The sequence below is a fragment of the Opisthocomus hoazin genome, chromosome 1, assembly GCF_030867145.1.
Source record: "Opisthocomus hoazin isolate bOpiHoa1 chromosome 1, bOpiHoa1.hap1, whole genome shotgun sequence".
NCBI lineage: Eukaryota > Metazoa > Chordata > Aves > Opisthocomiformes > Opisthocomidae > Opisthocomus > Opisthocomus hoazin.
In genome coordinates this window covers 122,206,166-122,224,606 of record NC_134414.1, presented here as the reverse complement: position 1 = coordinate 122,224,606, position 18,441 = coordinate 122,206,166, and the positions used below count along the sequence as shown (strand labels likewise).

Genomic DNA, 18,441 nt, shown 5'->3' with positions numbered 1-18,441 from the left:
AGTTTTTCCATGTATGGATGTGGATTTCTGGTTTGCTTTTTGTAAATGATGTAAATACCATGTTGTTTAAGAAAAAAAAAAAAAAGAGAGAAAAAAAATCAATAAATCACTTGTTTCTCTTACAAGCTAGTCAGCTTCAGATGAAGCGTATTGTGGAAGACACAATTTTAATGTAAAAGGTTGGAAACAAATTAAATGCTACTGCATATATTTAAAGAGTTGGAGGTCTCTGCTTAACTGCAAGGAACCTATTATGTATTGTTCGACTAGAAATGCTTTCAGAGTTGCACAGGTAGTTGCAGTTCCCCTGTGCTGTGCCTTTCTTGCATCTGCGGTACTTTTAATGATTAACGGAGAACCCCACATAGGTACGCTAAGCATCAGGAAACAAAGCCTTTGCGTTGTGTGTGAAGAAAGGTTACAAAGCTTGATATCAGCAGCTATTGTATTGGAAGTATTTTGCCTCTGCGTGTCCATGCATGTGCTTTACCCCCACCCCATGCTACCCAGCGAACTGCGCTGACCTTTGTGAGATTGTAAGCCATCAGGCACAGGGCAGGGTCCTACCTTCAGCAGCGAACCCTGAGCATCAGGGAGAACTGAGACCTTCCAAGAAGAAAAGGTGAATAAGTGACCCTTAAACAAGCAGTGGCGACACTGCTGAATATCTAGTTATGGCCAAGGATGGGCTATACCCATGGGACCTTGTGGGACTGCCACTAGATCTGAGAGCCACGTAGAGGAACGCTAGCTGAAGACCTGCATTTCCAAAGCATGGCTCAGACTCAGCTACCCACTCACAACAGCTGTGCGCCTCCGAGTGAATCATTTCGGGTAATTTCCTTGTGTAAGTTCAGGACAAAGCCATTAGAAATGGGCCATAATTGCTGTCATTATTTATGGTAGACCAAGCTTACCAGTACGGAGGTGCCAACACTGTTCCTACTGTGTGCTTTGTCTCAGCGTACCATTTGACTGCCTAAATGAGTGCCAAGCAGAAGTGACTTTTTCTTATGCTTATTATCAAAGGCAATTCTTGCTAATATATTATATGCCTTAAAGCTTGATTTGGATGGGCTTAGCTATAAAAACTGGGATACAATTTACCTGAAGACTTTGTGACCTGAGGGGAAAAAAACAGAGAATCATCAGGGGATTTGCTACTTTGGGCTTTCTCTCTGCATTGTGTTTTTTTCGGATTAAATCCACGTGTGGACATACTTACACCAGAGATAGTGTGTTAAACTAAAAAAAGAAGGCCCCTGTGCTCTAAGTATCCACACAAAGCATTTATGGCACTGCACATTCCCACTCTTACACCCCTCTAATTGAAAAGAATCCCTTCTTTTGTCATCCTGTAGCCTAGAGAGACAATCAGGGGAAAAAAAACCCAACCCAAGTGCCAGAGCTCTACCTATCAGAAAGCCAGGCACCAAGAAACTGAATTAATGACTGGAGTACTCACCAGGGACAGATTATCCAGCCACCTCATCAACCCTGCTCATGGTTATTAGAATAGCCCATTACCATGTATGTGGTTTTCACTGTTTTCCCAGGACTGAAATTGAGTACATGCAAGTAGTAATGGCCAGACACATTTTATTTTCCCATAAAACAGACCTGATGATTTAGAAAGTGTCTAGATAATAGGCCCACAGAAAGCAAAAGGATTTTAATGTTCAGGACCACTTAGAAGCAGTGTGTACAAGTTAAGTGTTCTCTCTCTAGTGTACATTAAATTATCTCCGATACCTATTACAGTGACCTTAGGCATATTCAGCTATGGAAATTAGGCTGCCAGATTAAAAAAAAATACTTTTTTTATGGATGCATGCATCGCTATAACCCCTTAATTTAGAAGAAAACTTCAGTGTACTAACTCACAGGAGAGAAATTGTGCTATATATTCTCTCTGGGCTGTTCTCATCACTAGCATAGCTCACCCACTACGGCAGAGAAAGACCAAGCCTTAGCCTTTGTCCACCATGTCTATCGACAGATCACAAACTTTCCAAAAGGGTGAAAGAAAAATACAGTTGAGAAGATTAGCACTCAGTAAAGCTGGTGGCATGCATCTGGGTATCTTTGACGTTATGTGATCTAATGCTATGTATGTTGAAACTATCTGATATATATATAAATTTTATTTATGTTTTAAGTTATTTTCTTTAATTATAAAAAGGCTTCCTAGAAATGCTGTAAGCCTCTGCTTCCCCCCTCCCAATAAAGTATTCTTATACATTTGGTATTTCAGGTAACAGTTTGTAGTTCTGTTTTGCTAATACTTTACTTTCTCAGTTGTGTATCACATTGCTGTTCTTACTCATTTTAGTATGCTGTAATAGTTAATTCAAGAGCAGACTTACTGTAACATTGTGATTTCTAGTCGTAGAAAAAGTCTTGTAAGTGAAGGCTAATTGCAGAAGCATAGCAAACTAAAATGAAAGGTGACACATAATGCCATTTTCTTTCAAAAGAATGACAAAAGGCTAAGCAGAGGAAGCAGCCATAATTTAAGCACATCTAGCTGTTACCACAGAAATTACTGACAAATTAGAGCAGAATTGTTTAAAGAAAAAAAGCTGGATGAAATCAATTTAATGTGCTGCAGCTGCAGCCATTAGACTTGGAGAAAGTAGTAATTCTTTTTTTTTTTCCTATAGGAACAACTTACTCACTGAGTAATTGACAGCAGTCACTCTTGATTGGGGAAAAAAACCCAGACAAGGCTTATGAGGGGCAGCTTCATAAATCTGCAAGAAAGAGTTTAGTTGGCCGTTTGACTAACAACGGGCTATACTATTTTTGAGATATTCGTGGGTTTTTTTCTTGCTCTTCCTTTTCCCATGGTAACTTTAGGTAGGCTGTTACAGCTAGGATAGAGGACAAACCAAGACATTATGACAACGTGTAAATCTGAGGTTCACCTGTCTCTGAAGTACTACGTAGCATTCTGTCCCCCTCGTCTGAAGGATACAACAGAACAGGAAAAGGGCCCTATGTGGGCAAAGCTGATGATCAAAGGTAAGATGAGTAACTGTTTAAGCTACTGTCTCTCTTCTAGATTTAATGTGTGTGCATTGAATGCTATAGAGGTCTACTGAACCATGAGCTGTACTGAAAAGCTGGCTGGAGGCAGGCTGTTCAACATCTTGCCTCTAACATAAGAAAAAGCTAGAAAAAAAAAGAAAAAAAGAAAGCTAGAAAGCAGCTTAAGAAAAGCCAGAAGTGGTGGTTCTTGATGTGGTGGGCAAAAATCTGTGGAACTCCCCTAATAAAAACCATTGGTGCCAGAAGTTCATTTATATGGACAAGCTCACAGATGAGAAAGCCACTTAAAGCTGTCGTCTGTAGAGGAACTTACATATGGCTCTGGAAGTGCTCCAAACTGAAAACAGTTAGAGACTGAAAAAGTGTTACAGGAGGAAGCGTCATCTATGTTTATCTTGTTTTCCTGGGCATTGCTCATGGGCACTCGCGGAGCAGGATTCTGGGCGAGATGGGCCTCGGTCTGCCCCAGCAGAGCCACTCTTCAGCGCATTCACAATCGCATTGTTGTTCTTGGATGGAGGACTTTCAGGTTCAGTTGCTATTAAGGTGTCAGCAAGGATAAAGGAGTTAAATGATTGAATGGGTTGGTTTTTTCAGTCTAACAAAAGTGATTTTAAAGGAATTTGTTCCTAAGTAGGGGATGCAGTTTTGTTATAGACAGATACAACATAATAACTATAATTGAAATAAATACAAGCAAGCTTGCAAACCTACAACACTTCGCACTCTGCTACTGAAAGGTTTTTATACAGATTATTGCTGTGGGACTTAAAGGATAGCTGGTAACAAAATGCTGGATAGATACTGCCATTAGCCCTAGTTCAGCAGTCTTACTGACACCAAAAAGCAATGCTTTTATTACTGTTTGTCAAAGACCCTGTAGATAGATGAAAACTCATAATAGAATTACTCATAATAGAATTATGCCCAATTTTGACAGTCGTTAAAAGGATAATGTGCACACTTCATTCAGAAAGGACATAAGCCTTGGTGTTCAACCAAAATACCATCCAACAGTAACATACCTAACTAATTTCACATTAAGGTTTCTCCCTCAATGCTTAAGAGCAGTACTTGGGCACTCAGTTACAGACAGAAGAGAATGCAAATTTGATCAGGTCTCTACAGAACGTCGAATTTAAATTCAAGGCCCACAAGCAACTACAACAAATATGCTGAGCTATAGTTCAGGTCAAAGGAAAATTTCCCAGAGCTGACAGCAGTCCAAAGAAAGCCCACTAAGAGACAGGTATGCAAGACTAACCCTACAGAGGACAAAGTCATTGCAGAATAAAAAGCCTTTTATTAGATTTTTACAAAAGAACTTGTGAAAAAAAAAAGAAAATTCACCTCATATCGGATATATGCAATATACAAACTTACACATTCCTACCTACTACCTCACAGATTCATAGTTTGTCCATTACTTCATTTAAAGAGAAAGAACACTGGCACTTCTATGCCAAAAAACAGATGAAGACTCATCTATGTTTTTTCTTTCTCTGCTGAATTCAGTCCTAAAAACGGTGCGACAACAGTAGATTCACAGAGGTTATGGTTTCCTGCTACATTTTCTGTAGCAGCAAAGTATTTTTGTGAAGATTTTCCCCCCTCCCCAGTTCACCTGGTTTCACTCTTGGGAGGTATTTTGCTTTTCTCTTTTTAAAGCCAAGATGATTTTGCTGTTTCTGTTCAAAGAACAGCCCCGCTGCATTAGCACAACTGTGGGGCAAATAATCTCCAGTAGAGTAAGGACTGAGGAACTTGACACCATCTGGGGAGTCATAACTGGGAACCGCATCCTCAGACTTTGTCATCTATTTAAAATATCAACAGTTCTTATTTCATTAGCCCAATGCATTCCACTTAAAGCTAGGATCACATTGATGCATTCAGAGACAACAGAAAAACCTTCACAGAACCAGCACTCTTTTATTATAGTGTTTAGACAAGTAATTATCAGGTATCATCCAAAACTGTTCTCAAAACTAAAATTTAGATTTAGCTTATCAATGTGATCAATTGCATCTTAGTAAACAATACAATTATGCACAGTTATCTTCCATTAAGAAATACTGTAAAATATATACAAATGTTGTTTCAGGCAAATAAATGTCCTTTTTGCAAGGGTGCAAGTTGCATTTCTGAACAACTGCATTTCTGAACTTCAGCACTGAGTCCCATCAAGTGTCCACCGAGGTCTCACCATAGTGTTTTGTGAAACCATCTTAATTGCAAGTTTACTCACCTTTAAAGGACCCATTCTGAAAAAAAATCACAAAGGTACAAGATTTATATACATAAAGGCACAGCAATTCTGTTGAAACCAGCTATGTTACAGTACAATAGAGTTCAATCAGTGCCTTTCATGCAACAAAGTTCACTAACAAATTTAAATCCTCTTCCAGTAAAATTAACTGCACAAGGACTGTATCCTTCCCTTTCAGTAAAAAGAATAACCAGCTATCATTTAATCAACTCAAAGTTACTACAGGAACTTGAAAGCAATACATAAAATGCCTTTTCTTTCTGCCTAAATTTGCTACACTTTCAAGGCTATTTCTCATCAAAAGAAAATAGTTTCCAACCAAAAGCAAAGGTGGTTTCATTTGTGCTAAGATGACAGACTAAGAATTTTTCTATAGCAACAGTTTTATAAAAATGATATATATTAAATAGGTACTATCCCAGGAGGCATCACCATCAGCCACAGAACAGCCAATTCTAAAGATAGATCAGGAACTGAGACAGAAGAAAATTTTGAATTCAGAGGGCAGGTTCAGATCAGGTATAAACGACTTTATCATTGGAACTGCATCTCTGGTTCATCCAGTGCTCAAGAAGACCCCAGGCAATGGACACACTAAGCGTACTTCTCCCCGTAAATTGATTCAAAATATTCTCCCCTTCTCCTTCCCCCAGTATCAACTTCAAGTCATCATTTCTGAAGCTTCAGAGCTTCCCTAGACATCAGTTGCACTGAAAGAGTATTTGCACTTTTTACATCTGTCTGTAGCTGAATAATTAGAAGGCAGATTGTATATTGCCATCAAGCTAATCAACTCCCAAAGCTTTGAGCTGTCGTTCAATCTCTTCATCTGATATGGTAGCAGCTTTTGATGTTGATGCAGATGGTAAGCCTCTGGCAGCTGACGGGGCTTTGGCCATCTAGGAGAAGACAGAAGGTTTTTTCAGTAAAAATAATACATGTTATGACAAGCTGACTTCTAGAATAAGACAGTAAAACAAAGGCTGTTAGAATAAACTATTTAAAAAAAAGGAATGAAGGGGAAGAAGTACATGAACCAGGTAAAAATAGCCATACCTTTCCAGAGATTTCAATTCCTATCTCATCAAGCACTTGGTTAACAATATCTTGGCTTTCTTCCTCTTCATCAGAAGCATCAAAAATATCATCCAGAGTATCATTAACTTAGAAAAAAGAAAAAAAATCCACACTGCATGATGCAAAAATGTTACTAAAATAACTTCGTACCATCTTTCTGCCCTCCCAGAATGTGGTAGTAATACCACTGTACAAAATACCAACAGAAAGCACCTGTATATTGGAGAAGCTTTCTTACCTCTGCCTTGCAAAGCCTGTGAGCACAGCTAGAGCAACAACAGGGTCAAGCATGGCTGCTTTTTTATAAAAATGTTTAGTTTCACCAAAATAGTTCAGTTGCTCTATTCCCCCCCCACTAGAATTTAACATTTCTTAAAAACATCTGCTACAGTTCCATAAAACCCCCTTTCCTTTTCCTCCTCCACGTATGTTGCGAAACTGTTAACTACTCAGCTGAATTTCTGAAGTGCAACAATACAATTCTGCACAGCTGAGGTACTCGCGTCTTGCTCAACAATATTGTTTTGAGTCCATGCTACCTCCTACAGCCAACACAGTGGCAGGGATTAGGCTAGGAAGGAGACTGTGCTAGCAACACCAGGAAGTTTGATATTCCTTAGTCGCCAGTGGACAGATGCAATTGGGAACAAGAAACTTGCCACCCCCCAAGAAGTAGTTTGTGGCTTAAAAAAAAGGAGACAAAACCATCCCACACCACCAAGTACGTAAAGCTGAGATTATCAATAAATTAAGTGTCCAGTCCCAGAACAAAAACCACATGCAGAACTATCAGCTATAGAAAGGGTAATTTTTTCAAGTCCCCCTACCAGTTATGTCAACAAGGTTTTGAACTGGTCTCAAACCCTCCTCCCTTCCAGTTTGTTCGTTCTAGAAGTATGACGGGTAGGAACAGATTCTAGATTTAGTATCTAGAGCTACTAAAAAGCCTAAGGCTCAGCCTCCCTGCTCAGACACGCATTGTGTCATTTGATCTTCAATTTTGCTGTCAATTTCATTAATCGTAGAAATAAAACCTCAAGCATCGGTATTTCCAGACTGGTTTTACCCTTCCAAGAGCACTGTGGGCTGAAGCCACCTGTTGCCTTCAGTGCAGAACTTACTCATTTCTTCAGTCATTTCCATCTTCATGTTTTCCTTCTGGAAATTCTGCATAGTTTGTAGCGTCTTTTGTGGATCCATTTTCTTATTAACTGCTTGCATTGTCTATTAATGTTGAAAAAAACCTTAATCATACAACGAGACATTAGTAAAGGCTGATATATACATTAAGAAGGATTAAGACTTTTCTAATAAAAAACCCTTCAGGCCAAATTTCACTTTCCTTGTCTCTTCACATCCTGTGAGAACAGTAGACACACAACAGATCGATAGTACGGCCTGCATCTAGTCAGAAATATTGCTATCTACTACCCTAGTAGATATGCTTTTAAATGTACGCATCTTTCTTGCACCATGACCTTTCTCCTGGCCTCGTATTAGGAAAAATCTGCCTGATCTAAACGAAAATAACGAGACAATATTTCCTAACTTGCAGGCTACATAAAGACATGAATGGCTGCAGGTCTTTTATTCAGTACGGAACATTTATTTGAACCACCACTAGAGGACAGGCATCAAATTGCAATTGTTTCCTTATGCTATAACAACGGAAAAATTACTTTTCTTTAAAAAGTAAATGCCGAAGTGTTCAGGAAGTACATATTAGGTTAGGGTGAATCTTTGTAACGGGCAGAGATCTTTCTGCGACAGTGTAATAAACTTCACTTGTTTTACTACAAGTATGCAGCACTGCCTTTGCAGGCACTGGTCTTTAATATTTTCGTCTTTCCTAAGAAGCAAGTTACTGTATCACTCATGGGACATCAAAAACTAAATATAGGCATGAGCAATTCACAAGTAAAGCCCAACTATCATTAAGATAAAAGAGTCTGTTAATTAAAAGGGATGCTATCAAGCTACTACGGCTGCTACTGGCTTCGTAGAAGCTCTTCTGCCTTCATGTCTGAGTTTGTTTAAAGTGATACTGTATTATGCTTCTAATGTTAACTTGAATTTCAATGACTGCTCTTAGTCACATTATTTGAATTTAAAAAGTTGTTCTGGACTTAGAAAGTGTTGGTTCCTTAGAATTCTTTTACAAGAGTTACAGTGCAAATATTTTAGATGTTCATCTAAACCGATGTAGTTTATATACCTTCAGAAAATAAGAGTCAGATGCATGATTAAAAGAAACCGTTAACTTCAGTGGACTTTACTATGTCAAAAATTAGTCCCATAGATGCTAATAGGTATACAGAGAATACTTTTAAAGTTTCGCATTCACATATTTGTCTTGCTTGTTGAGGCAACTGATTCCATATATTTTTCATTGATGGTTGTATTATATTAAGAATACTTCATAAGCTTCAAAATAAACAACTGAATACTTTTAAGTTTCCCATGTTGATAAGGCAAAATACTCACTTTAAAAGTGACCAAAAGAATTGAATACATTCCTCTCCAATAATGTTACACAAACCAGTCCACAGATTACCTGCTATGTTTCAAAAAACATCAGTTTTCTGGGTGCTGGTTAGTTTATTTTTTTTACTGTTTTTGTTTTTTTCTACTGACTTAACCTTTATAATTAGTCTAGTGACACTTTGGTTTTGAGACATTTAATCCAAGACATCTCATAGATAAAAACAAGTCAACCATATAAAAATAAAAAAGCAAGACCAACTTGTTCACGTGAAACACTGTTGCAGGAATACCAGTCAGCTGTTTAACTCGATGGGTTGTACAGCCAGACAACCCCCCCTTCGTGGATTAGTCATGGAGCATGGCACGTTTGCTACAGAGCCACAACTTTGTATCACTGAACAGCTGATATCTGCCAACAAACTGCTTCTAAAAGGCACCTGACAGCAAAGCCTCAGCAGTAATTACTTTCTGCACTAAGCTCCATTGCATTATCGTGTTTAACTGGCACGTAACTTGATTTAACTTGGACTGTGATAAAAGCACAACTTGTCTACAATGATGTGCGCTAATTCTGTTTCCAGCACCTCAAGCTGAACAATCCTGCTTGCCAAGAGCAAACTCTGTACTTATCAATTCAGGGAAACAGGTGAAAGTTAACAACTAACTCGGATAACCGAGATTTTTCAAACTCTTATAAGCTGAGACCTGTGAGAAAACAATGTGATACTGTTTCCTTAGAGCACAGAGAGTAAGAATGACAGGGAACTCCAGATCATATTTCCTTAGGAACTTAAGATCCAAAGCAATAACCTAGTTTTTGCACAAGCCATAAAGCTACTGTGACACACTGCCTTGATTTCAAGATGAAGCATGCCCTACTTTTTCCCAGTAAAAACTGCTTATGACAAGATACGCAGGCAAGGCACTGTAGCAGCATGGTGTGGGTTTTTTTTTTTGATGTACTAAAAGAGTTCTTCCATTGGCATTAGAGTTTACTTTTATCATGCAAACATCTGACAGATGTCTAGCCCAAGCAAGTATGCTTAGTTAGGTGCTAACTGGCTGGATTGATTAGACAAAAATTTCATAATATTAATCAAATTACATCTCCCTACTGTATCCTCAATGCCATTTGCGGTATTAAACAGTAAGTTTTATGCCTTCAATTATACAAAATAACACAACTTTCGCAACCATACGCTGCATTTTAATGTAAAAGAACGTCTTGTGACACCTTACTTTCGCTGTAGTTGACATAGCTCCTGCCATCTTCATCTGAGAGTTCATGACCTTTGTTTGAGTCGACATAGAAGTGACTTTAGAGCTAACAGCGTATGTTCGATTTTTCTGCTTCCGCAGTTGTACAAGCTGTTTTGCTAGCACTTTACAGGCTTCTTTGTTCCCAGTCTTAGCCATTTTCTTTATCTCCAGTTCCTGTTAAAAGAAGCGTAAGATTAATTCTACAGAATTTTCATTCAGACAAAGACAATTATTAGTGGTAAGACTTAATTATAAAATACCGAAAGTTCACTATCCTCTTGATTTTGTTTTTTTAATGTTTAAAGTCACATAAAGTCTTCCTTACTTTTTACCAAGGCTATTTAGTAGAACAAATGCAATGCTGTTATGATTTGACCTGAAGAAAAAAGCACAATGAAACTGAATTATAGTATGATAGCACACAGTTCCCCAAAAGGCTTCAACTTCTGCATAATGTCACATTCACTTACATGTGTACATTCAATTCCATATCTGGGCAGGGAGTAACACTTCAAAAAACATCCCAAAAAGTGAAGAAATTATTATAGCCAGCCAACTATTTGTGCCACGACTAATCATCTTTGATTTCCAGCATTCACGAGCAATCAAGCCACATCGCCCATGGAAGAAATGGGGAGTTCATACGTTCTTTTTAATACTTTTTCAGCCTCAAGACAATCTCACAGCCTTTTTGGGGAAGAAGTAGATCAAGTTAGATGAGCAATAATTATAGGCTGTTTGCCCACATAATTTAGCTGGACTTAACTTAGCACAAAATAAAAGCAGTACAACTTGTCTACAGCAACATGTGCTTAAACTTTAAGGACAACATTTCTGGCTTACAAAAAACCCCAATCTATCACTTTTAGGAGCAATAGCAAGCTATTTAGCCCAGAAGTATCACGAAAACATTTGGCACAAATAATCTTGTGAGCTGGGATTTTTCAAACTGTACCTTCTGATTTTTGACTTGGTAATGTAAACTTTTCAACTAATTTTTTCCTTTTCAGCCTTTTAAAGGAGGGCCTGCCATAGCAGCTCAGTTCTTTGTATATGTCCAATTGTACGTTTCGATTTTTGCCATTAAGTGAAAGTAGCCTTGAAAGACCAGCTTTCTCCTGTGATCCTTCAGGAGACTACACCTGCCACAGGAATACAGTTGCTCCACTTTATGTGCACTGGTAGTCCAGAAAACTGCACTTATAAGAAGATATGTTGCTCTGAAAAGGTAAATACTGGTCATCAGGGTATACAAAACAGTCATGTTTAAAGGCAAATGTAAGCTGACCCACTGCACTAGCTTTACTACTAGGAAAGATCACGGTTAAGTCTACTACAGAGATGGCACTGGCACAAGATCTTCTCTGTAAATCCATAATTTCTGAAAGGCTGTGTCATACATACTATTTTTAATCCAAGAAGGTACAGATAAGCAAATAAGGAGCATGAGACTGTTCAAAATAGTATTAGGGTCCTGAAATACATTTAAGGCTGTCCTCTGTGTAAGCAGCTCACAGAGACCACAGAAACAAATTTCTGTAGTGTACCAAGAATATTATCTCCTTTTTTCATTCCTCAAGTATTGTGGAGGATAGGAGGGATTAGTTTGTACACTAGTTTGCCACCCTAGTTTGAAGAGCAAACATTTGGAAGTAGGGATTTTCTCACTGGGATGAAATACCTAAGTAGCATTTATAACCTGATTTTCGAAGTGAAATACAAACCTACACCAACCATTGTTACATCACTGCAAGAAACCCAGCTGCAGAAATCAAACCCTATATAAGGGTGATTTTATTCTTCATTCAGAAAAATCGGAGTAAAGAGCTGCAATACATTATTTGCCTTTGAGAGGTTTGGGGCAAGCTTATTCAAGTCAGTTCTGTTCTTCTGGAACAACAATAATCAAAATTCATATAGTCATATGAGGTTACTGAACTGAAACAGAACTGTCTGCATAGTTTAAGGTATTTTTATCCATATAATTGATATAACTAGGTTTTCTCAAAGTAGTACCTCATAATTCAGGAAAAAGCCTTTTTGAAGAAAGTACATAACAAAATGTTCTTAGATTGAGTGAAAAGCCCTTGGTCCTTTTTCACCTGATCTGACTCTGAAAATTAGTATTTATTGTCCATTGATTCTCTCATCCTAGCAGCAAATTTTAACTTTTTCAAAGACATATTTCACTTGTCCTTTCTTCTTCTCCTCAGAAATCCAACATTTCTGAAACAACTTACTGTAGTAAGTAATCAAAACTTCAACCTGATTATTCATGAAAACTAAGGTTATTTCCAGAGTCCGAATATTCCATACTGAAAAAAATGCCATATCTATGAGTAACCTATTATATCTTACATGTTCAAGGCTTCCAGAAACAACTTCTCTGACCTCTTTTAGGTGGTTATTCCCAGCTCTTGGTATTCATGCGACCTGCTACCATGAAACAACACCTCAGCAGCTACTGAAACAGCGGCTGGATTTGCATAGCTTTTCTGACAGTCTGAACATGTCTTCATGCATCAAACCTCACCATCTGTCACATCCGTTTATCCAATTATACCGCCACACAGGTGCAGCATCCATTCACTGAATACTTGATAGGTCACACACATTAAGTCTTAAATAAATCTTAATTTAGGCAGATAGTTTTACTATTATTAGCTAGCTTTAGGGAAGTTCTATATGACTGAAAATAACAACCCTATGGGGTATTCATGACACCCTATGGTTTTTCGAGTACTCTCTCCCACTGCAGAGTCATGGTAACATACGATAGCGCTGACGCTTCTAGTTTTTTCCACTAAAAGACCACTGCTTTACAGGCCTGTTAGAAAAGAATCTTCTGAAATATAGAGAATGCTAAGAATGGAAAGGAAAAATGAATGTGGTTATTTAATCTAAACACATTGTTTCAGGCTTTTCCTATGTTAAAGAGTGAAAAATCACTTTTAGATAGTAAATTTTTTCTGACACAATTTAAATAACTGAAAAGTCAAAAGGGGAAGGCAAAAGTGTTCAATTATTATGCATTGAGTTGTATCTTTAGCACTTTGCAAGGTTTCCTGTTATATTGGGGGGTTGTGTTTTTAAAGAGTGAAATGAAGTTCCCTGCTCTACTTACCAGTTGTTTTTCCTGTTTTTCAAGTGCTGCTCTATCTCTGGTTATAGCCCTCTGTGTACCTCTTAACTCCCGATTTTGCTCCTTTATTATATCTGGAAAGAATATGTTAAATATTAGCAAAATACAGTTTTATGTACACAACGCGATTATGTTTCAGCAGCACAGGCCACATCCCATGACAAAAAGGCTATTTTACCTAGTATGTTTCTTTACATCATAACCATAGCAAAAGCCTTAACCACACAGTAAGAGTTAGGTACATACACCTTTCTGCAAGTTCAACCCTAACACAGCAATAGCATATTCACTGTGAGCCCACCGCTTTTCACCCAATCAGGCCTAACTGCAACAGGTAGGTCAGCTGAAGAAACCTTGTGCACGAGATCTCAGAGCAATCAAGGAGTTCCCAAGTCCATTAAAACAGTGAAAGTACTCCTGGATGCAAGCCCTGGATCCTGCTCTTCTCTGTCCTTATTCTGGTTCGACAGAGATTACTCTCCTGCACAAATGCACCACATCTGTGCAGCCCAACTTCAAGTCAGACCATAAAGCAATAGTGTTCAAACTTTTTCAATTAGCAGATGCTTAAGAAAATTAAGATATGAAAGTGGAAGCCTTCATAGCAAGTTTAAGTTTCCCTACAACTGACATAGCCAGCAGGAGCTTGAACACTCTCTCAGGTGAAACATCTCATCCTTCAACAGTGTTTGTCCATTGCACTATTTGTCCACTGTACTATTTACAAATTATTTACCGGTAACATCCACTTATTAAAGCAAGTATTATTTACAGTAGAGGCATCCATGATGCTAGTTGCAATTAACTTTAGTTAGAATTTACAGCTTGTGCTTAGGTGTGATTCACCTGGACAAAGGTAGAGAGGTTTGCATCTGACTCAGCATCCTCTGACCTTTATAAAGGAAAGAAGTTAGTAGTTTTAGGAAGAGATTCATTTACTAATATACGTGCCTACATGACATTAGGTAAGCTTTGGGTGGGAGTTTAAAAGGAGCAGGCTGTCACATAAACCTTGTGTAGAGCTCTTTCTTCTAATCCAGAGAAGAGGCACCACAGCAGGGCACTGCTATTGTACTTACAAAGTTTGAAGCACATGAAAATCAACACAAACAGGCAGAGTTACTAACAGAAATACAAGCATGAAGGACAAATTCTAGAAACCGCAGCCACCTTTTCCATTTTTATAAGGCTTGCAACATTTTTCTACAAACAGAAAGAAGCATTCATGTTTTTCATTCCCACAATTAGAAATACTGTAAAACATCCTCTGCTGAAATTATTTCAACCTTAACAGGTTTGAATCAGAAAAGCCCCAAACCTTCAGTGGCATTTTAAAGAGGGCATATAAACTACCCTCTCCCATCAACCATTTTTGGCCAAATAAACACATATTCCAAACAAACTCTGTGAAACAGAGACCTGTTCTTACAGTGCTACTGCTGCTCCAAGAGCTACATAAAAACAGCATCTTCAGGACTTTTCAATGGACAATAATGAAGAGCTGCAAGATGACATGGAATATAACACTGTATTCTTCACACTGGCAAAGCAGCAGTGAAAATTATTCTGAAAACAATGCTACAGGCAAGTAATTCTGAAGGTAGACAAACGTATATTACTTGCACAGCTGCACTTGTGAAAATGAAAGAAAAAGCTTAATAGCTACTTACAAGATCTCCTTTTCTAACTACAGTAACTATTAAAAAAAAAAAATCCCTTAGCACAGAAAGCTCAAGAAGTAGGAAATTCAAGACGACAAGAATCCAGCACTGTACTTAAGTCAGCACTTAAGGGGAGCACGATGCTTCTTTCTTACCTCACACAGTAGCTCCAACTAAGGATAGCAATAAACCAAAAACAACAACTATCTGCAGTTACAGGCCCTTTCATTTGTTGTCACAAGTGAAGGCCCAGATGAGAACGTGGCTCTTGTTTCTCTGTGATAACTGATGCAAATACCTAGCTTCATGCCAGCAGACAGAAGAGGACGGGGTATTCCCAAGACAGTCTTTTGCTGATAGCCACTCCCATGTGTCACACCACCACCGCCTCGCACACCAGGGTAAGGAGGAAGCACCTCCATTCCTTAAAACAGGTCGGACAAGAGACTCCCAGAAGGGCTTGACCTGGCTCCTACAATCTGCCTTGGCCGTGGAAGCTTCGTGCCATCTCCCCCTTCCTCCCCACTCAGATGTTGCGCCAGCCCTGGGAAGAGCCAAGCGGGAAACGCACGTGTTCTCCCCCGGCGACAGACAATTGGTTGACGCACAGTGTCATTTCTGGCGAGCCGTTTTCGAAGGAGGACCCACCTGACTCGACGCAGGGCACCCACCACGCCAGGCTGCCAGCTCCGGGGCTCACCGCGCGTGGGGCACGCCGACTCCGAGGGCTGACTATCATTTCTAGCGAGCTTTGAAGGAGGACCCACCTGACTCGACGCAGGGCACCCACCACGCCAGGCAGCCAGCTCCGGGGCTCGCTGCACTTGGGGCACCCCGCCTCGGAGGGCCGACCATTGCCCGCAGGACTGCTGTCAGGTAAGCGATCCATTCTGGCTTTACTTTGGAGCAGGCTATTTCTGCCCCCAGTCAACAGGCCGACTGCAGAGGCACCCAGACCGCCTGGTTTTAAGACCCACGCACAAGGCCAAGAGCGCAAGCGGCTGCTCCCCGCCCCGCCGGGCTCGGCCGCCACCTCCTGGCCGCAGAGCTGCGCCGCTCGTCTCCAGCAACTCTCCGCAAGCCCATGTCGTCCTCTCGCCGCCAACGAGAGCCGTTCAGCCGCCGCCTCCTCTTCCTCCTCCTCACCCGCAGGCCGGGATCACCGGGGCGCGGCTCCCACCACATCCCGGCCCAGCCACCCCACAGGGGAACCCCCCGCCCCGCTGGCCCGGCCCGGCCCGAGCGCCGCCGGTGAGTCACCCCGCGCGGGCTGCGGCCTCCTCCGCTCCCTACGAGCTCCCGCTCCGCCGGGACGCAGGGCCCGAGGCCGCCCCGCAGGCACTGCCGCCACCCCCGGGCGCCCGCTCCCCCCGAGCACAGGCCGGGGCCAGCTCCGCGCCCGGGACCGTACGAGGACGCGCGGCAGCGACCCCCGGGCGGTGAGGAAGCGGCTGGGCCCTCCCTGGGCGGGCGCCGGCGACCCCGCGCCGCACTCACCGTCCACGGTCTTCTTCTTGAAGAGCGAGGCCATGGCGGCAGCCGGACCTGCAGCCCCCCGCCGTCTCAGCCGGCTCCTGCCTCCTCCGCAGGTGACCAGGAAGCGGCCGGGCCGCGCAGACCCGCCCGGCTCCGCCTCCCCACCGGCCAGGGGCGGAGCGGGGCCGGGCCGGGCCGCTCTGTCCCCGCCTACTCGCGGCCGCCCGCGGTGGGACGGGCGGGAACTGGGCAGCGCTCCCCGCCAGGGCCGCTGCTGCCCCCGGGGGAGTCTCGGGCCAGGGCGGGCCGGGGCAGCACCTCCTTGTCGGGCTGCTCCCCGCGCAGGGGTTCGGTTGCGCCGGGGCCAGGGGGGGACCCGGGTCGGGAAACCCGGTTTGGGCTTTCCTCGCGTATGTCTAATTACTGAGAAGTTAATTACGTCCAGCGACGTAACACCGCGCGCGCTGCGTTCCCGCGCCGCCTCTCCCCGCGCAGCCCCCGCGTGTGAGCGGCCGGGGGGGCTTCGGGCTCGTGCCGCGGTTGGACACGCGCGGGGCGAGACCCCGCGGGCGGTGCGTGGGGGGCCGGGCGGGGCCGAGCCCAGCGCCGCAGCAGCCGTGGGGCTGCGGTGGGTTCGGGGGGGTTCGCGGCGGGCTCGGGGGTTTTTGGTGGGATTTTTTTGTTGTTAAGGAGCATCCCATCCTCGGACCCTCGCCACGGCCGCGCCTGGAGAGGGGGCAACACCTGGGTCTTCGGAGATAAGCCCTTGTCCGGGGGTCGCAGCTGCCGTGGTGCGCAAGATGTGGGAGCGTGGAAGGAGGAAGAGTAATTTTGTTGGTTTTCAGCGTCTAATTACCAGCCTTAATTTTTAATAAGGTAGACTATAACGTAGCTGTGGTTTTGTCACTGGCAATTACCGGCGTACGCATCGTGACCTTAGGAAATAAACCAGGAGCCATAGCAGAAAACACAGAGCCATCGGTGTGAATGCTCGCTAGATACGCCTTCACTTCAGAGTGTTGGGGGTTTTATGTTAATTCGGTAGGAAAAGCAAGCGATGGTAATGTAGTAATGCATTTTGATAGCCAGATATAAATTTAACCTGGGGAAGAACTGTAAGTCTATGGCAAATGGCTAATAAACCACACTTTTACAACCTTGCTTGGAGAAACAATGTATTAAAATATTATAATAGCAGTGTAAAGATATATATGGACATAGGTAGGTACAAACTATGTGCTTGGTGTCAGTATTTCTTCATTTTTCTGGAAATGCTAATTTTATTGCAGGTAGCAAGTCTTCATTGTTCTCCACGTGGCCTTTCAGTGTTAGCTGGTCTTCACTATTTGTGCTAGACTAAAATCAAGATCGTGTGTGATGACACAGATGCTATAAAATTTAGCAATTCACTATGAGAGCAGTTAAATAAAATACCCTTTAGAAGTTTATTCCTGTATGTCTGTGCTGTCTGCTAGATCAGATCAGTCAGACACGAGTTAGTAAGCAAACCTGAAATGCACAGATGAAGGGGAGGAGAGCGCTTGTAATTTAGATTCGGTTCCCCACTTTCCTTGAGAGAGAGAGAGGCTGGGGGGCTTAACTATGGGGTACTCTCAAATTGCACTAATTAGCTATGAGACCAGAAGAACATTTTCCCACAATGTTTCTTCATGAATTTTTACTTGTGATGAGGTAAACAAAGATGTCTCTGATAGGCTTCATGACTGCAATAAATAAAGTGTCTGAGCCATGGCTTGCCAAGACTTACTTTTTTCTGCTATAAGCCTGAGTGCTGGGATGCTACTGTGTGCTTGATTTGAATCTTTTTGGCTGTAGTTATAGGATAAGAAAAGTCCTTGAATTTATCTTTTAAAAGAATAATGCTTAAACTTCAGTGTTTCTTTTAGATTCTCAGTGTCCTGTTCCAGGATCTACTTGCAAATCAAAATGTAAAAAGAGTATCTTAGTTCTTCATACTATAGACAAACTTCAAAAATCAACCAGATGGAATAAATAACCTT

At 41.7% G+C, this 18,441-nt stretch overlaps 1 protein-coding gene and 1 long non-coding RNA gene across 2 annotated transcripts in view; one reads left to right on the top strand and one right to left on the bottom strand.

Moving 5' to 3' along the window:
* Positions 1 to 4,353: 4,353 nt before the first annotated feature.
* CHMP2B (charged multivesicular body protein 2B) lies at positions 4,354 to 16,596 on the bottom strand. The gene is made up of 6 exons (XM_075434193.1): positions 16,442 to 16,596; positions 13,266 to 13,357; positions 10,121 to 10,315; positions 7,519 to 7,621; positions 6,377 to 6,483; positions 4,354 to 6,219 (listed from the first exon to the last, which is right to left on the bottom strand). Exons 1-6 carry the CDS (start codon positions 16,473 to 16,475, stop codon positions 6,106 to 6,108), a joined length of 645 nt encoding a protein of 214 aa, XP_075290308.1. The 5' UTR covers positions 16,476 to 16,596; the 3' UTR covers positions 4,354 to 6,105.
* LOC142362932 (uncharacterized) overlaps positions 15,993 to 18,441 on the top strand; it is a 56,073-nt gene continuing 53,624 nt past the window's right edge. The window contains exon 1 of the long non-coding RNA XR_012765390.1: positions 15,993 to 16,195. This is a non-coding gene — a long non-coding RNA (uncharacterized LOC142362932). The remainder of the gene's footprint in view (positions 16,196 to 18,441) is intronic.

Excerpts from the sequence above, each read along its gene's own strand:
- CHMP2B (XM_075434193.1), bottom strand. The coding sequence starts at position 16,475 with ATGGCCTCGCTCTTCAAGAAGAAGACCGTGGACG. Across the intron at positions 7,622-10,120 it reads CTATGTCAACTACAGCGAAA|ACAATGCAAGCAGTTAATAA; the intron begins GTAAGGTGTCAC and ends CAACATTAATAG. Across the intron at positions 6,484-7,518 it reads GGAAATGACTGAAGAAATGA|TTAATGATACTCTGGATGAT; the intron begins GTAAGTTCTGCA and ends CTTTTTTCTAAG.